Here is a 22,477-nt window from a genome sequence, read left to right as displayed (position 1 = left end):
ATATGTGATATAAACTTGGTTGTAGCTTTTGAGATTGTGTAGGAGAAACATTTAAGGAATAGGTCATTCACAAGTCTTTTAACAGTTAATAAAAGTTAAATATTTAAACATGAAACTATAGTTGTTAGGTTACAGTTTGGTTTAGAACCTGCTTTTTTTTTAATTAAATTTTTTTTAGATCTAGAGAGGAAACCTTAGAAATTTAAATATTTTGCAGCCTAAACTTTTGTGTGTATGTGTGTGTGGTTTTTTTTTTTAAGATTTTATCTATTTATTCATGATAGACACAGAGTGAAAGGCAGAGACACAGGCAGAGGGAGAAGCAGGCTCCATGCAGGGAGCCTGACATGGGATTCGATCCCCGGTCTCCAGGACCACACTCCGGGCCAAAGGCAGGCAACCATTGAGCCACCCAGGCTCAATGAACCACCCAGGGATCCCAACTTTTGTGTTTTAAGTAGAAAACTATTTGTGCTTTTCAGGTTAAAGGTAAGTTTTAAAGGGGATTGTGTATTAAACATGGGGAGAATAGAACGGATGTAGATCTTTGTCAGAAATTGATGAATCAGGATGTCCCTAAAATATATAGAAATATAAGAATAGTAACCAAAATATCACTACTTTCCACCCTGTTACTTCTTGCCCAAATTTCTTTTGATTTTCCCCTTCCTTTAGAAAATGCTCCTAAATGTGTAGAAGGGAAAGAGGTAGTAGTGTAGGAGTTATAGCCTATTCCATTAATTTTGTGATTATATTTTTTTCCTCAATGTTTTTAAGTGACATTTACCAGTATAGACAAGATTAATTGTTACAATACAAACCAATTTGAAAATTGGTTTTTAAATTGAGCTATAATATATAAAATCTTATGATAATGTGCAGATCTGACTATATGCAAGCGCAGTTTTCAGATCCACACCAATTGTCTTGTAATAATCGAAAATGCATCCTCTGTGTGGTGTTTGCAAGTTAATGCTATTTTAGAAATCACACCAGTATTTCTAGTGGCTTTCTTGGGTGTTTGTGGCTCATTATTGATTATAGTTTTATCTTGAAATTTTAGTTTAAGGGATGAGGTAAGTCCTTTCAAATTCTTAGTTAGGAGTGTTGATGGAGGATAGAATGAATGAGTAAGGAAGAGCATAAAGATGACCAATAGTAAGGAAAGACATAGTAATTAATCAAGGACATACTGCAGCAATAACACAGGATCTAATATAAAATGAAGGAGATGAAATGTTGCAAAGAGGAATATTTTAAAAACTTACCAAGGAGTGTTCACAAATATAAATATATTTAATAAAAAGAAGAGATTTTGCAGATGGCTTCAGTATGGCTAAAAGTATATGAGCCATCTACCTCTTTTGAAGGGAAGAGAGGAAGGGAAACTGTCTTCTTATGCCTATTGCTTTTTCTTTGTACCATTTCTTTTTTTCCTCTTCTGTATTTTCATTTTCTTTTTAAATTTATTTTCACTTCGATTCACTCCCCTACTTTTCTGAAATTCAGTCCCACCTTCAGAATGAGACTTTTCTTCTGCCTAACATCCAGAGAACTTTAACCAACTGCTTAATAATATGCAATGTCTTTCATTAACCACAAGAGGAACTAACAACAAATTGTTTTTTTTATATTAATGATTTTAAACATAGAAGAATTTAAGTTTGAGAGAATGTCACTAGAATGGATTTTTGTCTCTTGTTCATTGTTCTATTCCTCATGCCTAGAACAGTACAAGGAAAATGCTCAATAAATCCTTGTTGAATGAATGACTAAAAACATTAGATTTAGAAATTTTTAACATCGTTTACTTATAAAAATTATTTTAGCAAAGAACTTGCTTCCAATGTAGAGCTGTAATAGGAGAACAGTTATTTTTTTTTTTCAGAGAACAGTGATTCTTAAGGAAAACAATTTTTTGTCCTACTCTCTCTTATTCTCCTATTGCCTTCTGACAACATGAGACTGTCTCCTGAGAACTACTGAATAAGACTGAAATTAGTATAAATAGTTCTAAGGAGAGTTGAAGTAAATGAGAGACGTACATTGGCAGGGTAAAAGGGAGAAGGAAATTACAAGTTCACAGGATGGAAGTAAGATGGGTATTTAAACAAGATACCAAGTTAGGTATTAGCTAGAGCACCAGGACCAATTAGAAGGACAGAGAAGGTGAGTTAATGTAGGCAGTAGGGAAAGATCCGATCAATAGAGTGCTTGGATTTCATACAATAGATACAGGGAGCCATTATGAATTATTGGTGATAGTGACATGATAGTAAGGTGAACACAATTATTCTATTTAGCTGCTGTTTGTAAAATGGATTATAGCTTGAGGTGAAGAAACATTGGAAACAGTGAACAAAGTTAGGAGGTTGTTGTAGTAGTTTAAAGCAGTGTAGCTGTTGTGGTTGGTGTGCTATCCAGTAATGTCTTCAGCAAATAGCCTTCTTCGAAGTCTGATATCTCCACATCATGACCTAGGGATGCATGGAGGCAGGAAGAAGAGTTCTGCACTAAAGAAGCAATGGGCCAGCATTCCAGTTCCTACTTCTCTACTTTTTAAATACATGTTCACGGATACAAACTTCGATTTTTCCTGGGCATTAATCACCTTAACTTAAAATGAGGAAATAATGACCTCAAAGCAGGATCTAGACCAGATCATTTTTTTGGAGTCTTTGTAGCACACTATCCTTAATATCAGTTACAGACAGTATGAACAATGAATACCATATTTTGTTTTCTAATATTAATTTCTATAACTAGAACATTTTAAGAATAAAAAACTCCCATCATGATATTAAATATTTTAAGACTTAAAATTTCAATTTTAATATTATGTATATTGACTGCTATGTTTTAAAATATGTATTCTTGTTTTTATATGTGGTTTGATCAGGTATTTAGTTTATGTGGTACTCTTAGATTGTTGATGGATTAAACCTTAGCTTGGGGAAAAAAAAAAACCTTAGCTTGGGATACATTTAGAGAAACTTGAAGAATGTAAAAATTCTTTTAAAAAGATGGAGTGTTTTATAAGATTATAGGAGCAACAACACTAAAACTGTTTAGTGTTACTAGAAATCATTCCTACCTTTTTTCCCTAGTGAATACATTATATGTATACTTACACTCACACATACCTTTTTATTTAGAAGATTTTAATACCAGCAACTTTTTGGGGTTCTCTCTTTTTCTGTCCTTGTCACTTTTTCTTTCTTTGTTGTTGTTTTCCCTTCTGTTTGGGTTGCCCCCTCCCCCTCCCCAATCCATCTGGAAAGATGAAGAGGCAGCTGCTCTGGTAACTATGCATTTTGGTTAATGAATAGCAGACTAACAAGATACATAAAACATATGCAAACTGCAGAGTTAGTTGCTGTCAAAACTGTGGGGGTATAACGCGTTCTCTTTCCTTCTCCCCACCTTCTAAAACAAAACAAAACTTTCCTATTGTATTTTACTTTCTAATTTAACCTTCCTAATAATGAAATTACTGTGAAGTGTTCCTTTTTCTGTTTAGTTTATACAGTATTTCACCCTGTGGTGAATTTATGAGAGATGAAGTGTACAGAGGAAAATAATTGATTAATTGGATTAAGAAGTAGATTTTCTTTAGACTCATACATAAAAGAACAGAGACAAAAATTTTTACTAAATATTTATGTTTTTTTTGACCTTTAACCTCCTTTCTTTCCCTTTGCCTTTTGGCTACTGGTGTCTCTTTCAAGGTACTCTCTGGGGTTAGGACTAGTAAGCAGTATGTTTCTTGAATATGTTTCTATCAGAAAGGCCAACTGCAACTGGAATATTGCATTCAGCCAAGCCTTGAAAATTCCTGTAATCTGTGCCATCCTGTCTCATACTGTCCCATCTCATAGTTGTCCTCTCTCTGCAGTGCTCTATGCCCAGGTCTCTGTGGCTGGGCTGCTCCAGCCTGGCGGACAGCATGCCTTCGCTGCGATGCCTGTATAACCCAGGGACTGGCGCACTCACAGCTTTCCAGGTACTTTCTCTGTCTCTGTGGGTTATTTGCGGGCATTAGTGTATGTCTAATTCATTAGTGTGTCCTCCTTCTTTCCTATGCTTTACTTCTGTTCACTTTCTCTTTCATATTGCCTGTATTTCACATCACTCAGTACTCCTTTAATGATTCATTTTTTAATGTAGACCCGGACTAATCCACTCTTAAGACGTTTTTATTATTGTAATTGGTTTGCCAGAATTGACATAGCACAACATGACTATTGGTTTTCATATTTAGTACAACTATGATAGTGAATTTTAAAATAATTTCAACAAATAGCATTTATTATGTAATGTTTGCTCTGGATCTATAGAAAGCCAATTAATGTAATTAATTAATGTAATTAATTTTAATTAATCACAACTAATTGAACACCTTCTTGTGTTTTTCTTATAATTATTAAAAATAAACAGTGCTCTAATTCAGAGTGTTTCCTGGTTACTATCCTCCTTTATATATTTTGGGGTAAGATCTGCATTTATTTGTCTCTTAATTAACAGGTCTAGTTTCAAGGTAGAAAGGCCTTTTAAGACCTTTGAGTACAATATTCCTTGAAATAGTGCAGCTGGTCTTACATGAACTGACAGATTCTAGTTTCCTTTAGCCTTTCTTAGAGGCAATTAGGACATTTCTAGGTTGTGAGAGAAATCTTTAGAGAGAATGGAACATTTGTAGAGAAAAATCTAAGAAAGAGCTTGATGCCCATAGTTTACAGATTTGGGTCTATATATAGTGATTTTCTTGGCAGAAATGTTATCTGTCCACCTGAGGTATTTCAATTTGTGTTTTAGCATTTGATAATAATACACGAGTTAACTTTTTGTTTGTTTTTAACCTATGTAGCTCATATTCTATTTAGAAGAATTTCAAATGCAAGCTTTAAGCAAGCATCAGAGTGCTTATGACTGTAGTCTTAGTTAAAAGAGAGGAAATTCAGTATTCTACATTCCTGAACTGTGCTAACAATTGCTAGTCTTTAATGATACTATTTAGTGGTGATAATGCTAGGTACCTATTTCTGTTTGTCCTTTGTAAAACATGATATTAAACTTCCTTTGCTTGCCTTAGGAGATACAATATATGAAAATGCACTTAATATTAGTTAAATCAGAGCTTCTATACTGTCTTTGTGACTAGTATGATCTTGAGCAAGTCATTTCACCTTCATCCTTATGTTCCTCGTCTGTACATGGGGACTACAGTAAAGGCATGCAGTAAATGGCTGCTGTTTTTATTGTCTTCATCATCATTAATATTATTGTTGTTATTAGAGAATGTTGTCATCCTGTCAGTATCCATTTATTTCAAGTATTTAAATTTTTTGGCTGCATATTGTATTGGTAAAGTTTCTGCTCTTGAAGAACTCATGGTCTAACCTGTGGGTTTTTAATCTTTTTAGGGTTGTAATAAGTTTAGCTAAACTACAAAGTCTAAGACAACAGTCACTTCAAGACTGTCCTCGTTTCAGACACCAGTTGCAAGTTCAGGAGCCCCATGACCCCATTTATGTTTGATAGTTAACTAGAAAGGACTCAACAGAACTCTGAAAGTTGTTATACTTAGCTTATTACAGGGTGAGAAACAGGTTAAAATTAGCCAAAAGAGAGACATATGGGCAGATTTTCGAAGGGACCAAATATAGAAGTTCCTATCATTATCTCCCCATAGATTCATGCCCTGGCCACAGTATATGACAGTACACACAGGGCACAGCCAACTAGGGAGATTTACCCAAGTCTTTGATGTCTGGAGTTTTTGTTTGGGGGCCCAATTACAAACTGCCTGCATGGCTGTCTCTTAGTCTCTAGCCCCTTCTGTGGTCAACTAATTCTTTCAGCCTTCATTTCCTCTTGAGATTGGAACTGGAAAGTATGGCTCAAGGCCCCCACTATAAATCAAATTTGTCCAGTGGCCAAAATCCTCAGGGAAAGAAAGACTGTCCTCCTAGGTAATAAGTTCCAGAGGCCTAGATATACCTTCCATTAGCCAAAACAAAGACCAGACCTGTCTTTGGATGAGGTTAATTCATTACTACACAGGGGTCAGGGACTCCTTTGAGTATCTGATGAGAACTATAGATCTTTAAAAAAATGCATATAACACATAGACAAAATTTTATTTAATAGTTATGTGTATAATTGCTATATTTCTTTTATTTTTTTTATTATTTTTTTTTTTATAAATTTTTTTTTTTTAATTTTTATTTATTTATGATAGTCACAGAGAGAGAGAGAGAGGCAGAGACATAGGCAGAGGGAGAAGCAGGCTCCATGCACCGGGAGCCTGATGTGGGATTCGATCCTGGGTCTCCAGGATCGCGCCCTGGGCCAAAGGCAGGCGCCAAACCGCTGCGCCACCCAGGGATCCCGCTATATTTCTTTTAAATCACATAATACCCAGAGTATAAACTCCCAAACTGAAAAATCCTATGAGAGAAATGTGCAGGCAGCCATAAGAATATATAAATGAATCTGATCTAACCCAAGGGTGGGAGTAAGGAAGATCAGATAATAAATTTTTGAGTTGGGGTGCCTAGGTGGCTCAGTGGTTAAGTGTCTGCCTTCGATTCAGGGTGTGATCCTGGAGTCCCAGGATCGAGTTCTGCATTGGGCTCCCTGTGAGGAGCCTGCCTCTCCCTCTGCCTATGTCTCTGACTCTCTGTGTCTCATGAATGAATAAATAAAATCTTAAAAAAAAATGTTTGAGTTAAAATCTCCAGGATGAGTAGGAATTAACTAAGCACAAGGGAGGAAGGGAGAAACATTTCAGGCCTGAGAAAGAGGCAATGCAAAGACCTTGGGGCCAAATGGAGCTTGGTACATTTAAGGACTTTACTGGAAAAATACTATTATTTCAGAGAAGAAGGAGAATGGAGCTAGGAAAGATTGAGAAGCTTGATCATGCGGGATTTGTGGGGCATCTTAGCCTTGATGCTAAGAAGAGCGGTAAGCTATTGAAAAGTTGGACTTAAACACAAGTTTGACCTGATCAGATTTGCATTTATTTTTTTTATTATGTATAAAGATTTATTTATTTATTTGAGAGGTTGAGAGAGAGAGAGTGCATATGCACATGAGTAGGGTGGGGAGAAGCAGAGTCCCTGCTGAGTAGGCAGAGGCTTAATCTTGTAATTCTTAAAGATTAGTTGCAGTATAGAATCTGAAACCATATCAAATTTTGTGCTCTGTTAGATTAAAATGCATTGGTCTCAATCTTTTCAGCAAATCATGCTGGAACATCTATGTGCAAAATAATGAACCTCAACTATTATATAACATATATATACAAATAAATGTACATAGCATAAATATAAAAAATTAACTCAGATTGGATCATAGACCTACATATGAGCTACAGTTACAAAATCGATAGGAGGAAATGAGGGAGAAAAAAATCATTATGACTTTGGGTTTGGCAGATCGCAGTGAGATGCTTCTTTTCACCCTGGGATGTAGGGACTGGAAATTTGGTAGACTCTAGGTAGTTAACATATTCTAGCTTAGCATGAAAAATGCTGTGCTAGAAAATTCCTTGAAAGAAGAAGCAATCTCTTGTATTTATCAATCGACCTGCACAGTGTTCTGTAGAGTGTTTTTTAGTATTTGGGGCCCAGTAAATACTGATGATTTGAACTATATTAGATCAGTGGTAAAGATAATCATATACAATTAAAAATTGTACAAATTCCTCTGACTTCAACACCAAGATATGAAAAAAAATTCAAATTTTCATTTGGTCTAAAGCAATCTTAAATTTCAAGTCATTAGGAAAGAATTCTGAAATTTGTCCCTGTAATGCAGGACTTTCTCTGTTTGGTCTTAAATATCAACAAATACCTATTTTAAGAATGTTTTTGAGTCCCCTTGTAAGTTATTACTTCTAGGATATATTTGGAGAAAAGTCAGTTTAGAGATTTTGCTGGAAAAATCAGGGATAGATTTGGTACATGGGCCTTGAAGTATATTGCAGGAATGAAACTGTGTTGCACAGGCAGGAAAGAGGTGCTTAAGAAACATGTTAGAAAAGTAGACCAGGGGATCCCTGGGTGGCGCAGTGGGTTGGCGCCTGCCTTTGGCCTGGGGCGCGATCCTGGAGACCGGGATCGAGTCCCACGTCGGGCTCCCGGTGCATGGAGCCTGCTTCTCCCTCTGCCTGTGTCTCTGCCTCTCTCTCTCTCTCTCTCTGTGTGACTATCATAAAGAAAGAAAGAAAGAAAGAAAGAAAGAAAGAAAGAAAGAAAGAAAGAAGGAAGGAAGGAAGGAAGGAAGGAAGGAAGGAAGGAAGGAAGGAAGGAAGGAAGGAAGGAAGAAAGAAAGAAAGAAAGAAAGAAAGAAAGAAAGAAAGAAAGAAAGAAAGAAAGAAAAGAAAAGAAAAGAAAAGAAGACCAAAGGCTGTTTTATAGCGTAGAGGTTATGAGCTTGGGCCCTGATGCCAGACTGCTTGAGATTTGAGCCCGGCTCTGTTGGATATGACTTTGGGCAAGTATTTGACCTCTTTCTACCTAGGGTGTTTTTTGTTGTTGTTGTTGTTGTTTTTTTTTTTTTTGTCAGTAAAATGGGCATGATCTCTTATTGAGCTGTTAAAATTAAATGACTTAAGTTTAGAATAGTGTCTGGCAACGAATGGGTTTTACATTATTGGAAAAGTGCACAGAGGATAGGTTTGGAGGCTGTTTTTCACCTTGGTATAAAATGATATACTATTAAATAAAGTCTTATTTTTTTCATTCTTTGTACCCCAGTTTTGTGTTACAGGGAAGCCTACTCTTGGTTCAGGTATTGATAAGAAAATTTTACTTTTCTCAATATTGCTATAGGTATGAATGTTTATTTTTCTCATCATTATGTCTTATGTAGCAAAAATGGAAGAAATGGGGCAGCCTGGGTGGCTCAGCGGTTTAGCGCTGCTTTCAGCCCAGGGCGTGATCCTGGAGACCCAGGATCCAGTCTCACGTTGGGCTCCCTGCATAGAGCCTGCTTCTCCCTCTGCCTGTGTCTCTGCCTCTCTCTCTGTCTCTCTCTCTCTCTCTCTCATGAATAAATAAATAAAATCTTTTAAAAAAATGGAAGAAATGCTTATATTCTGATTTTATTCTGTAAATTCAATCAGTTCTGTCAGGTTCAGTGTGCACACATGCTCAAGATTCCTGGCTAAGTTAGCAGGTAACAGGATTTAAATCTGTTCTTTCCTGTTCCCATTACAAGAATTACAACAGTCTTAGTACATTTACATCTTTCTAATTTGGGTTTTATTTTATTTACCTATTTAGATTTTTGTTAATGTAAAATTTACACCTGGTGAAATACACTGATCTAAAGTGTACTCTTGGATGAGTTTCACAAATCTGTATGTTTATGTAACTTCTTTCTCAAGATACAGAACATTTTCATAATCTGAGAAAGTTCCTTTGTAACTTTTTCCAATTAGTACTCCTCTCCACTATGCAATGACTATTCTGATTTGCCGCCAAAGATTAGTTTTTACCTATTCTTCAACTTCATATAAATAAACTCATATTAGGATACATTATTTTGTGTCTTTTTTTTATCAAGATGTTTTTGACATTTGTTCATTTTGTTAGGTTTATCAGTAATTTATTTTCTTATTGTTGAATATGTTCCATTGTATTACTGTACCACAGTGTGTTTATCCATTTGTTTATTGATAGACATTTGGATTGTTTCCATTTTTTTTTACTATTATGAATAAAGCTACTATTTATAGTTTGTACGAATCTTTTTGTGGACCTGTGTTTTTATTTCTCTTGGTAAATGCCTAAGAATGGAATTACTGGGTCATAAAGTATATTTTTAACTGTTAAAGAGACAGTCAAGTGGAAATAGCCCAAGTGTCCATTAACTGATGAATGGTCACATCTTCTTTATCCACACACACACACACACACACACACGCATACACGCATACACACACAATGGGATATTACTTAGCTATAAAAAAGAATGAAATCTTACCATTTGCCTCAGTATATCTATCTATCTATCTATCTATCTATCTATACACATACATAAACAATGGGATATTACTCAGCTATAAAAAAGAAGTCTTAAAAAAAAAAAGAAGTCTTGCCATTTGCAGCAACATGGATGGAGCTAGAGAGTATTAGCCTACATGAAATAATGCAGAAAGACAAATACCGTATGATTTCACTCATGTAAGAAACAGAACAAATGAGCAAAGGAGAGGGAGAGAGAAGCAAATAAAGAAATAGATTATATATAGAGAAAAATTGGTTACCAGAGGGAAGGTGGGGGATGGTGATGAGTATTAAGGAATGCACTTGCTATGATGAGCACTGGGTATTATATGGAAGTGTTGAATCACTATATTGTACACTGAAACTAATATTACACTGTATATTAACTAACTGGAATTTAAATAAAAACTTAAAGAAGAGGGATCCCTGGGTGGTGCAGCGGTTTGGCGCCTGCCTTTGGCCCAGGGCACGATCCTGGAGACCCGGGATCGAATTCCACATTGGGCTCCCGGTGCATGGAGCCTGCTTCTCCCTCTGCCTGTGTCTCTGCCTCTCTCTCTCTTTCTGTGACTATCATAAATAAATTAAAAAAAAAAAACTTAAAGAAGAGAGACATCAAGTAGTTCTTCAAAGTCGTTATCCCAGAAGAAATACTTCTTTTAAGTAATATGGTCAAATGTGTTTAAGGAAGTGAACTGGTAATAGCTTCCTTGTATTTTTTTCTTTGAAATTATTGCATTCTTTAATAAGTTTGAAATACTTTCAAAGCCAAAATTCTGTGACAATAGAAAAAGAAGAGCCTTGGACTCATTATTGAGTTTGTTGGGTTATCATCAGTAACTCAGATGAAGTGTTAACATTGCAATGGTTTGATTATTAGTATTTCACGCCATACATTTTAAACAAGTGACTTTAGAAAAGATGCTGAAAATATTGTTTAAATAGATCCTGTGAGGACCTAGATAAGGACGTAGATAATTTGAATATATTTTCATTTTCATCATTCCATTAGTTTGTCCTGGAGAGTATATGGGTGATTAAGAGGATTTCTGTTGATTAACAGTGGATGTATTTAGAATCATTTGCTCATCCTCAGCAAGTGGTGATCTTATTGTCTGATATTAAATGAGAATGAGCAATAGAGAGAAAGTACTTGAAAATAGCTGAGTAATTAAGATTCTTTATTTTCTTTAGACACTGAAAGAGAAGAGAAATTCTAACAGTAAGAATATAACTAGATTTATATGACTTGACACCACTTAGAATAGGTGTCAAGTATAGCTATAGTATTTTAGGGAAATCTTGAGCTAAATGAACCATATAATATTTTAATATTAGCAAGGGTCCCTTGTCCAAGGTTAAAATTGTTGGGGGTTGACTTTAGGAAATACAGTGTATTTTATTGTTTAGCAATATTTAGAGGTTTACTAAATCTTAACCATCTGTTAAATGAAATGTTAGAATGGAACAATACTAGAAAAATTAAGCATTATTCAGAATGTATGTATGTAAATCTTCATTTTACATTTGCAGTTTTAGGGCAATATGGCTTACCATACTGAATATCAACTAACATTCAAATCTTATCAGAAAATAATATCATTAAGAAATATTTTCCCATTACAAAAGTGCTTATCAAGCCCTAGGTAATACTCCCCCATTGTACATGAATAATCTCAGTACAGCATAATTTCTGTTTAATAAAATATCAGTTCTTTTTTGTGCATATGTTGACATTTGATCTATGCTATCCCAGCTATAGCCTTTACATTAGTTCACATTTAGGGACAAATAAAAAATGCTTTTATTTTGTTGTGTGGGAAAACACATTTTCCCCTGCTTATAAAACTATTTTATTGCTTATTGTAGAATATATACATTATTTGGTAAATATATACATAAGGAAGTGTCACCCATAATCCTTACACTTTAAGATAATCATCATGTTAGTTTCCTTTAATCCAGAATGACATCTCTTTGTGCATGCCTGTGTATACACACACAGGCATGTCTGGGCAAATGTAGTTTAGTTTCAAAATATTTTCTATTCCATTTTATTATGAAATTATATAAAAATTAGTTTTGATATTATATACAGACAAATAGAATAAAGGAAATATTTTAAGTGTCCTCCTAGATATTACCACTTTATTGAAACTAATACTTTTGAATTTTAACTATGACTTATTCTTGTCCAAATTCTACATTCATTATTAGCCAGTTACATTGATTTCTGTCACTCTTTACCTCATGGCCAGTCGCTCATCTTTGTAAATTAAACATAATTTGAACTTGGTTTACCATTCATGTAATTGATTAGCAGCTTGCCACCACTTCCCTCTCATGTAATTCTAGCCATTTCAAATTTATAGTTCGCCAAAGGTGCTGTGTTCTCTTATGTATCTGTGTCTTTGCAAATTTTGTTCTCCGTAGAAAACCCTACAGAAAACCCTACAGAAATCACCTATCCTCCCTAACCCCTACCTCCCACATTTATCTACCTGGCTACTTACTCATCTCCATGATTCAACTCAAGTAGTTTTACCTCTAGGATAAAGGTCCTCGCAGATCTTTTCACCCTCCCCCTTAACCTCATCAGAGCAAATGTACCCAGGGCATGCAATAGATACCCCTGTCATAGCACTGATCTGCTATTTCAACTGTTCTCTCACTAGACTGAGTTTCTTGAGAGTAGGACTATGTTTTGCTCATTTTATATTTCCAGTATCAAGTACAGTGCTTGATACAAAGTATGTACTTGATGAATTTTTGCTGAAGGAATGAATAGACTTAAATCATTTGAAGAAAACTTTCAATATACATAGAGTGGGAGGAGAGCAAGCATTGAACTGCTGATGATGCCTACATGTATGTGTAGGCCTACACATACTGTATTCAGAAAGAAGTCATGATAATTAAATATTCCAAAGATCACACATTGACATGGAAAAAATGAGAACATGCTGAATCTGATTTATTGGCAGTCCTCAAATTTTATACATTTGGCTGTCATACAGCTCATACTATGATGATCCCCTCTGAGTTAGATTTTGTGTGCTGAATTTGGACTCTTGTTGATGAACAAATGCATATTTCAAGCTATTTAATAGTGGCACTGCCAGCCAGTTAACAGTTCAGTTTCAATGATGTCAACTTCTTTATCTTCACAGCAGTGTATGTTTGTCCAATTATTTGACTATTTTATTGCCCTTTACTCTTATTCTATGAAAGAATAGACACTGGGAAAATTAAAATGATGATAGTAGTGATAAACACAGTCTATAGAGAAAAGATGGAATTCATTAAGCATATTGAAAGTGACCCTTTAGGCTTGATTAGGCACAAAATTAAAGTACATGCAAAATGTTGGAAGTATATTATTGAAGATCATTTCTTAAAAAGAAAGTTTTATAGATTAAAAACACATTTAACTAACATTGGACTGTATTGTTCAGCTTCTACCCTTTCAATGTTTGTCTAGAGGAATTTCACTAAGAAAAGGAGAAATGAACTGAATTTGCTGCATTTTACCTTATCCTGGAAAAAATAGTCTTTCTTGGAGGAATCATTAAGACCGATTTATCTTTCAAGGTGCCCACTTGGGTTATTTAAATACTCCAGTTATTTCAAGTTTTGTAATAATAGATTCCTCCATTGCTGAGTATTTTGACATGCCTATCTGTGATGCTGGGAATGTTCATTTACAGGCCAATGTGCATTGTCATCTAACGTTTAGAGTAAACCAAATTATTTTATTGTGAGCCAATCAGATTTCCTTAAAAAATTTTTTTTTTCCCTAATCGTTCTGAGAAGTTTAGCTCTTTACTCCATAAATAGGGCTTAGTTTTTGTTTAGGTTAAATAATCTTGGATTATCAATCCCAATTGCTCTAAATTCAATGTGAGCCCTAGTGGCAAGAGAGAGAATATAGATACCCCAAGGGACCGGAGTTTGCCCCAGGGTAGGAAGCACAGACCAGAACAATGGAACTGATGAAAACTTGAAGGGTATTGGGAACTTCTGTGATTGCACTGTCCTCATCGGACAGATTGTTACCGTGGGCAGTTAAGACCTGTATCCTCTGAGGTACATATTACTTTCCTTATATTCCAAGATTACCTTCTTGTTATTCTTATCTTTGTGCTGAGTAGAGGCCAGAGTATCATAGGAGTTCTTTCTCTGCTATTCAGGCGTCATTGTTGGTTGTTTTGTGACTGCCACAGCCATTTGTACCTTCTTTCACTATTGTTCTGCTTTATGTGGTAGTGTTTTATTGTTTTGCTGTTCTTCCTTGTGTTAGTTCTAGACTTGGTATTTTATGTGGACTGTCAAGATGTGCAATCTTGGTAGATAAGCAGCATTTAGGAAACTTTTTTGTCCTTTTTCATGACAAGAGAGAGAAACCCAGGTTATTTATGACAGCCTTAATAGGGGGAAAAAAGACGCATCTCTTCACTTGTTTAGCTGCATTGGCCTCTTAAGAATTGTAATACTTTACCATTGGGAGGTGATACCCATGAGTTTTGTTTTTCCTAAGAGTGATGTTGAGTAGCCTTGAGCTTTTCTATATTCTCTGGCCCAGTCCTCTGGAGACCAAGTCTATTATATTTTTGAAATAGTTATTTGGGTCTAAGATGTAGTACATCATTATGAAATGGCATGTTGCAGTGTACCTTCCCTTGCTGAGTTATATGTCATCTGCCTTTTAAAGTTCTCAGCTGTACCATTCAAATCCTGAAGACCTTTGTTGCAAAGCTAGTATCCGTGTCTGGATATGAATTATTTTGGAATTCTGTGCCCTGTAAAGTTGATATTAAAAAAGCATATATGCATTTTTGTATATGATCCTTCAGCAAAAAGTTAAGTCTTAGCCTGATTTGGTCTAATTTTTTTGTGTTAGAGGTCGTAAACAGAAGGGAAAGAGTAGAAGGATAGGTACTCATTTTTATGTTTCACACATACACAAATATATATAGTGTACTACTTCAAACTAGTAAATATAAAGCTTTTGTATAGCATATAATGTTATATAGAAAGAAAGTAACATGATTAGTTTTACTAAATATAGTTGCTATTGTTCATTATAGTTTCTGCCCTTTACATGAGCCATGTTTTTAGGCGAGTGCCTGCTTCTTTACTGGTGATAAAACATAAGGGAAATTCCTAGTATAATATTTGTATATATCCCCTAGATTTGTTAATTGGCAGGCCATTAATTTTTTTAAGCATTTCCGTTGCAGCATAGTGCAGTCCTTTGGGGGGAATTGGTAAAATGAGGATAAAATGGGTACAGGTTTCCAACAGCTTGAAAATAACGCAGTATTTGACCAAAATCTCTTTTGTATTCCCTACTCTGGTTCTTTTCCAGTAGTCCTGGAAATGCGCCTATGGACTATTTACAGTGAGATTATAAAACTGAATCATGGTTTTGGTGAATATAAGCCAGAGCATGTGGCTCCAGCACCCCAGCTGGCAGTAAGCTCTCCCTAGGTTTATGAATGTAGTTAGATGGCCCCCAACTGTTTACAAGACAGCAGAGGTGAGGTCTTTGATTGACAAGTCAGAAATGCATTATATCATTCTCTCTGCCAGTCTCTGGTTCATGCTGTTAAAAATGTCAGCCTCCAAGTTTGAATGGCAGCCTGAGGGCCTTAGAAGCTTTTTGTTTTCTGAGATGGAAACACAAATTGGATGTGTGCCTGAGCGCTTCATCCTGGGCTGTAATTTCATCTTTTAGCTAAGAACCACAAGGTACATGAGCAAAGCACCCTGTAAACAATAATACTGTGGAAAAAAAAATAAACAAGGTCGTGTTTCTGGTACGTTGATCCGATGGTGTCCTGACCTCTATCACGTTGAACATCTCCACTCTGATTGCTGTTCCCTTTGGCATTACAATGAGAGAAAGAGAGACTGACATAGGAGGAAAAGATTTAAAGTTGCAGTGTCGTTGCACATTCCTTGTATTGGCTATGAAATATTGAACTGTCAGAATGTGACACTTGGTTTTTTAAGCAACCTTTCTTGTTTGAGGTGTTTGCAGTTCATTCCTTTCTCCCCCATTTGTCTGCTCTCATTGATAGGGTTGGAGGTAGTTGCCTTAAATGCATGAAAAGGGACAATGTTAAAGAGAAGTGGTGCTGATGGAGCCAAATAAACTCACCACTGGAACATAAGTGTAGGCTGTGAGGCATGGGCAAAAGGAGATGAAAGTTGAGTTAGTTCATTAATCTGGGGGTTTATGGAACACTCTGCTGTAAAGAAGTCTCAGTTTACGTCTCCGCTGTTTCTGTAGAGGCAGGAGGTTGGGGAAGCAGTAGTGGTTAAAGAGAAGAAATGGAATAACATGTTTGTTAAACTTGTCAGTCACATCAAAATTAACCCAACTCTGTTATTTATTGCTCTAATTATCCAGTATCTTTGGGAAGTGGCTCATTATGTAAGATTTAAAGTTTTAGCAAGAAAAAACCTTTTTAATGTGCAAAATTCACATTTATAATAAGGTTGATCAATAGGTCATGTGAAAGAACCATTATGTTTGTATTAGTGCAACTTAATGGCACATGAATAGAAAATCTTTGTTGAAAACGCCAAACCATAGATTTCTTGGTAAATATTTTCTAGTAGTAGAACGTATTTTCTATTGCTATTTAAGTGTATTGCAGTGTATCCTTTTTTTTTTTTTTTTTTTTTTTTTAATTCATGAGAGACACTCAGAGGCAGAGATACAGGCAGAGGGAGCCTGATGTGGGACTCAATCCCAGGACTCTGAGATCACAACCTGAGCCAAAGGCAGATGCTTAACCGCTGAGCCATCCAGGTGCCCCCTTAAAATTTTTCTTCCTAGGAAAACAGCACTATTGATAGATGTGTGCTATTATCTTAATCCATTTTGGGGGCATAAACCTTACTAGTAAAGTTTTAAGGGAGAATGACCTTTTGTAATTCTTCTGGAGAATGAGAAAGTAGAAGTTTGTGTTGAAAGTACTTGAATTAACACTATTGATGGTGGTGTTTTAACACTATTGATGTATTTAAAGGACAGCTGTTTCGTTTAGCTCTCTCTCTTTACAAATATGAAAGGCAGAGAGCTATTTTCTGTCATAAATAAATAGTGAAATGCACTGGAAAAATAGTGGTAATCATTTTTGACATTTTTTAATTCCCTCCTTTGAGGTCATACTGGAGAGGAGATAATATTTGTAAAATAATGCCTTGCTCCCTTGTGCCCAGAATTATGCCCTCATTTACAAAATGCAGTGTAAGACCAAAGGGAGGAATATTGACAATTAGTTACTGTTGTTTTAAGTATTGCTCTCTATTTTTAAAGCATAAATATTGATGTAGATTTACATTTAAGCTATGAGAACCCACTATCTTGACTCAGTTGAGGTGGAGGAGTTCAAAAATCATTCTTACAGAACTTGATTTCTCATTGTCTGATTTCTTGAGGATGAATAAAAACAAACCATTCTTTTCAATCTGGAAGAATAAGAGGTATGCAAGTGCTTATCAAAGAAATAAGGCTGTAAATATGTACATTTATGAAATCTCCTAAATCTTAACACAGAGAAACTGTACAAAATTTCTTCTTCTCTTGGTGTGTTTTTTTTTTCTCTTGGTGTATTATTAATGCATCAATTATTGTGCAAATGCCTCAGCCCATGGGCTTTTATACAGCCACACCTCCATAATAATGATTAGCTTTATTACCTAAAGCCCAGGCTTGCCTTAAAAGCAAAAATCTGTGTATTCATAGAACCTTAGAATTTCAGCATTGCGGGTGGCACCTGAGGTGGCTTAGTTGATTAAGCGTCTGCCTTTGGCTCAGGTCTTGATCCACGGTCCTGGGACCAAGCCCTACATCGGGCTCCCTCCTCAGCGGGAAACCTGCTTCTCCCTCTGTCTCTGCCTGCTGCTCTCCCTGCTTGTTCTCTCTCTTAAATAAATAAACAAATAAGTAAAACCTTTAAAGAATTTCAGCATTCTGAAGGAGGGCTATAGAAGGCCATTTTGTTGCATATAGGAATCCTTTATGAAATGTTTGGCAGGGGGTCATGTAATCTCTGCTTGATCACTGCCAAGCTGAACTTGTTGAGGCATCTTGTTTTCTTTTTCACTGTTGGTTCTATATAAGCAAGTGTTCTCTCAAGGAGTCAAACTTTTTGTTCATTTAGTGATTAGAATTCTGACTTTTGTAGTAATATAGAGTAATTGTTTTCATGTTCATATATTTATATGTTTGAGGATAACTATCATGTTTATATTTTTTGTTCTCAGGGTGAATATTTCTGGTTCTTTTAGTGTTTCTTTGGAAAATAGCAGTATTCATTCCTGCCATTTTTACAACCTCCTATTTTGGTGGAGGGTATTATCATTCTGGTTGTCCTTCCTTGTGAGTGACTTCCACCTTGACAGTGTCCTCATTATAGTGTGGCATGCATAACTAGAGACAGTGCTGTAAAAGTGGGTAATAATGTAGTATACAGGGAAACATCTTGTTTTGAACATAATTTGGATTATAATTTAATTACTGCAGCCTAAAACTGAAATCCTTCTTTGGTGTAGGGGATAGAAAAATCTCTAGGAACTTAGCCTGGGTTTGTTTCCTCGCCTTTTCTTTGAAGCCAGAAAAGCGTATGTAAGCATTTTGAAAAATGACATAATGTAGTGGCATATCTGGTACAGGTATTTTAAACCTAGCTCCAGTTCCTGAAGATGGTGAACATCTGCTTAGAGGTATTGTAGAGCTCCACAATGCACTAATTGAATTACTCTTTTCTGGAGTTGCCGACTGCACTAATTGAATTAGAATCTGTGTGTGTGTGTGTGTGTGTGTGTGTGTGTGTGTGTGTGTATAACTGAGATAATTCCAGCCTTCTCGGTAGAGATTTTGGGAGATGTGACTGATGGTGTGTACTGTGCTGCTATCTAATGGCAGCCTATGGAATTACCGCATGGTCTCCAGGGAAGAGAGAATGCAGCCTTCTGCTCTGGTGTGACCTCAGTCTAACCCCATCCACTTTAGTTCAAAAGGTCTCAGGATGTATTTTTGTAATTGTAAATTTAAGAAGAAAGAATGTGATTAATTTCTCCTTTAAAAATTAAGATAGGTTTTATTAGGCACAAAAATTTTAAAGAAGTATTAAGTTGTAAATATTCAGCTGAATTTAAAACTTCTAATGTCTCATTTAATGGGTGAAAACAAATCTAAATATACTGAGTTAATGGATCATGTTCTTTCTTATTAAGCCTTTCATATGATACAAATGTAAAGAAGAATTAATTACATTTTGGAAATATCTTAGTATCACAGAAAGGAAGAAGAATAAAGGAGCACCTGGGAGCCCACTTCTCCCTCTATGTCTCTGCCTCTCTTTTTGTGTATCTCATGAATAAATTAATAAAATCTTCTTTTTTAAAAAAAGGAAGAATAATAGAGGGTTTGGGTTTTTTGGGGGGGGGTTTGGGTTCTTAAATAAAATTTATTTGTGGTTAAAAAATACTGAGATCAGTCTATTTAAGAGTGTTAAATTTTGTGGTACATGAGTATGCTTTGTAAAATTAAAAAATGGTTATAGGAAAAACATTTTAATTATAGCAATATCAGAAAATTCTACAAATCTGTGCTTACATAAAATTTAAAATATTGTTATAGGAAAACATTTTAATTTTAGTAGTATCAGAGCAAGTTCTACAAATCTCTGTTGCTCTGTCATTTAAAATTTAACTTTACCATAAATTTGGGCAAGTTTGAAATTCTCAAGTGAAGTAGGTAATTCTCTTCCTTTTCTAAGAAAAGAATCTGTTAGTTACAATTTAATTATTTTTGTAAAACACCATGAAAGTTTAATTCTGTACAACTTTAAAAGCAAACACACAGAACTCAGCGTGAACTGTTTTGATTCAGTTTAAGCATTCTAACTTGTAAAATAGCCCTTCAAAGAAAAATACTTATGTTTAATCACTTGATTTATAGAATGTGTATATGTGCACATAATACCACTTCACTAATAGAGATGTGCTATTGGTTACCTTTCTGAGCATTTAAAATGATCTTTTAATTTTATTGTATGAAAGAAACAAAGTATTATAAAAAAGTTGAGTAGGTGAGGTTTTTTGTACGTGAGTTTGTTTTTTATTGAAAGATTGGGCTACTTAAGGTTTTTTTGTACAAATGGCTTTGACGAAAATGAAATATCTGATATGCACTCTATATAGGCTTTAAGGGAATTTTACTTGTTTATTTTATTTTTTAAAGATTTTATTATTTATTAATTCATGAGAGACACAGAGAGAGAGAGAGAGAGGCAGAGACACAGGCAGAGGGAGAAACAGGCTCCATGCAGGGAGCCCGACACGGGACTCGATTCCGGGTCTCCAGGATCATGCCCTGGGCTGAAGGCGACGTTAAACCGCTGAGCCACCTGGGCTGCCCCATTTTACTTGTTCAGAAAATGCATGTTGACATCATATAGATCTAGAGCTTTACAAACAACATTGCCATTCATAACTAGACACAATTCCATTTAATTCATATATAGAGCACCTTCTATTTGCCAGGTACTGTACAAAGTATTAGGCATAAACTAAGAGTCAGATCCTGTCCTCAAGGAGCTTATAGTTATTTATTAGACATTTATTGAGAACCTATGTACCAGGCACTGTGCATATAATTTGAGGGGACTACTACCGTGAATAACCATTAGTTTAATGTATTTTTCCCATTCATTGAGCTAGAGGTCTGGCTTAACAGCAGCCCTAAGGAAGCAGTATACTCATGTTCAGATCACATATAACTCATCTCAGCAAAAAGGGATATGCATATTTCAGGCTAGTCTGTCTTTTAAATGGCTTTCCCTTCCGCCTTTAGATCCCTTCTAAGGGAGCAGTATTGTTTTTGGTAGTTTTAGCTTAAGAAGAGATGGGTAACATGACAGTGCCTCCTGCTGGTAGATCATAGATTTACAACTCTTGTCTCTAGAATGGCTAGTGCCCAACTGTGGTTTGGTAGTTAGTTCAGGGCCGGTTCTGAGGCTGTAAGTGGGAAAGAGTCCATTGCATACAAGGTATAAAATGCTTCTTTAAACAGTCTATTTCTAGAACCTAAATTGTCCTGGGACCAGCTCTTGATATAAAAATTCATAGAAACCTGTTTTTCACAGAATGTGGTAACTCCTTGCCATAGTGCTGTAGTGTTAAAATTCACATTGGCCAGGTTGTTCTGTAAATTAAACACTGACAGCTACCCTCAGGGGAACAGCCAATGTATTTATGATGATGTGCTGATTACACAAAATACACTGCAAGCAGAAAACAGCTGCAGAGAACAAACCTCTTAAAAAGAATACAATTACAAATAGCACTCTCAGTATTTCTAGTGGTGAGTGTAGAATACAGCATGCTAATGCAGGTTTCTTACTTAGTCTGCCTGAAAACAAAAAATCTGAAGGAGATAAGTTAAATTATGGTTGATTGCACATGTGGTGCCAACATAGCAGTAAACAAATTTTGTTTCGAAGAGCATAGATACAAGTGTACAAATATTAGGTGTATAGTAGCCTCTTCCCCCAACTTCCTTTTTTGCTAGTAGGTTTTATTACTCCTTTTCTCATATACAGTAGGGCATGGCCTTGTGGTAAGAATACTTACTGGACATTTGAAGGATATTACACGATGAATTGGGCAGGAGAATATCTAAATTGTGTTTTTAAAAATCTGGTAGAAACTTGGTATGTTGGGGTTCAGTTATCAACAATTTGTTTGAAAATACAGCTCTGTATTTTCATTGTTATTAACGGCTTTGAAGATGTTTACCTTTGGAATTAATAAAAGGAGTCATGTCTTTGTATCTATGGTAAAGATCTATGTTTCTTAGATTCTCTTTAAAAAAAAAATATAGTGTTTGGGGACACTGAAATAGTTGGGTAATTGCATATTTTTAGAAGCATCAACTTTCAAGTATGTCTTCTTCATCTTTGCGTGTTCCTGGTCACATGCAGGCAGGTAAGAAGATGAGAAAAAATGTTAGTTTTCCTCGTTTGAGATTCTGTTACAGTTTAGGGTTAGTATCTATAAAATATTTCAGCTGCTGAGCACGGTAGTTTCTGTTTAAATCCGTAGAAAATATGTTGATCTTCTAAGAAATAAATTTATGTAAGCCAACTCTGAGGTATAGCAAGGAGGACATAGTGATTGGTAACAGTTCACTTCACCCGCCTGAAACTAAGAATCAACTTTTTGGTGTATGGATCACTGGTATGTAATAATCGACTGTTATTGGTCTGTCTGTTGGTCTCTTTTTAAATCAGTTTGGAACCTCCTGGAGTTATTTTCTTGCTCTGCTGACATCAATCCCATGTGGCAGAGGAGTTGTATATAACTGGTTTGGTTTAATCAATAGAATAATTGATAAACCAGATAAGATTTAAACTGATTATAGCCCCAACAGAATTCCC

The 22,477-nt window shown here is 35.5% G+C and overlaps 1 protein-coding gene across 11 annotated transcripts in view; it reads left to right on the top strand.

Moving 5' to 3' along the window:
- BTRC (beta-transducin repeat containing E3 ubiquitin protein ligase) overlaps positions 1-22,477 on the top strand; it is a 185,906-nt gene that overhangs the window by 63,723 nt on the left and 99,706 nt on the right. For 8 of the 11 annotated variants that reach the window (XM_072805618.1, XM_072805624.1, XM_072805619.1 and 5 more), the window contains one exon: positions 3,896-4,003. The exons of the other annotated variants lie outside the window; for them this stretch is intronic. In XM_072805618.1, the coding sequence (XP_072661719.1) occupies positions 3,896-4,003 (108 nt within the window). The remainder of the gene's footprint in view (positions 1-3,895; positions 4,004-22,477) is intronic. 11 annotated transcript variants of the gene reach the window in all.

The sequence above is a fragment of the Canis lupus genome, chromosome 29, assembly GCF_048164855.1.
Source record: "Canis lupus baileyi chromosome 29, mCanLup2.hap1, whole genome shotgun sequence".
Lineage (NCBI taxonomy): Eukaryota > Metazoa > Chordata > Mammalia > Carnivora > Canidae > Canis > Canis lupus.
The sequence above is the reverse complement of the archived record's forward strand: the minus strand, read 5'-3'. Positions and strand labels throughout refer to the sequence as shown.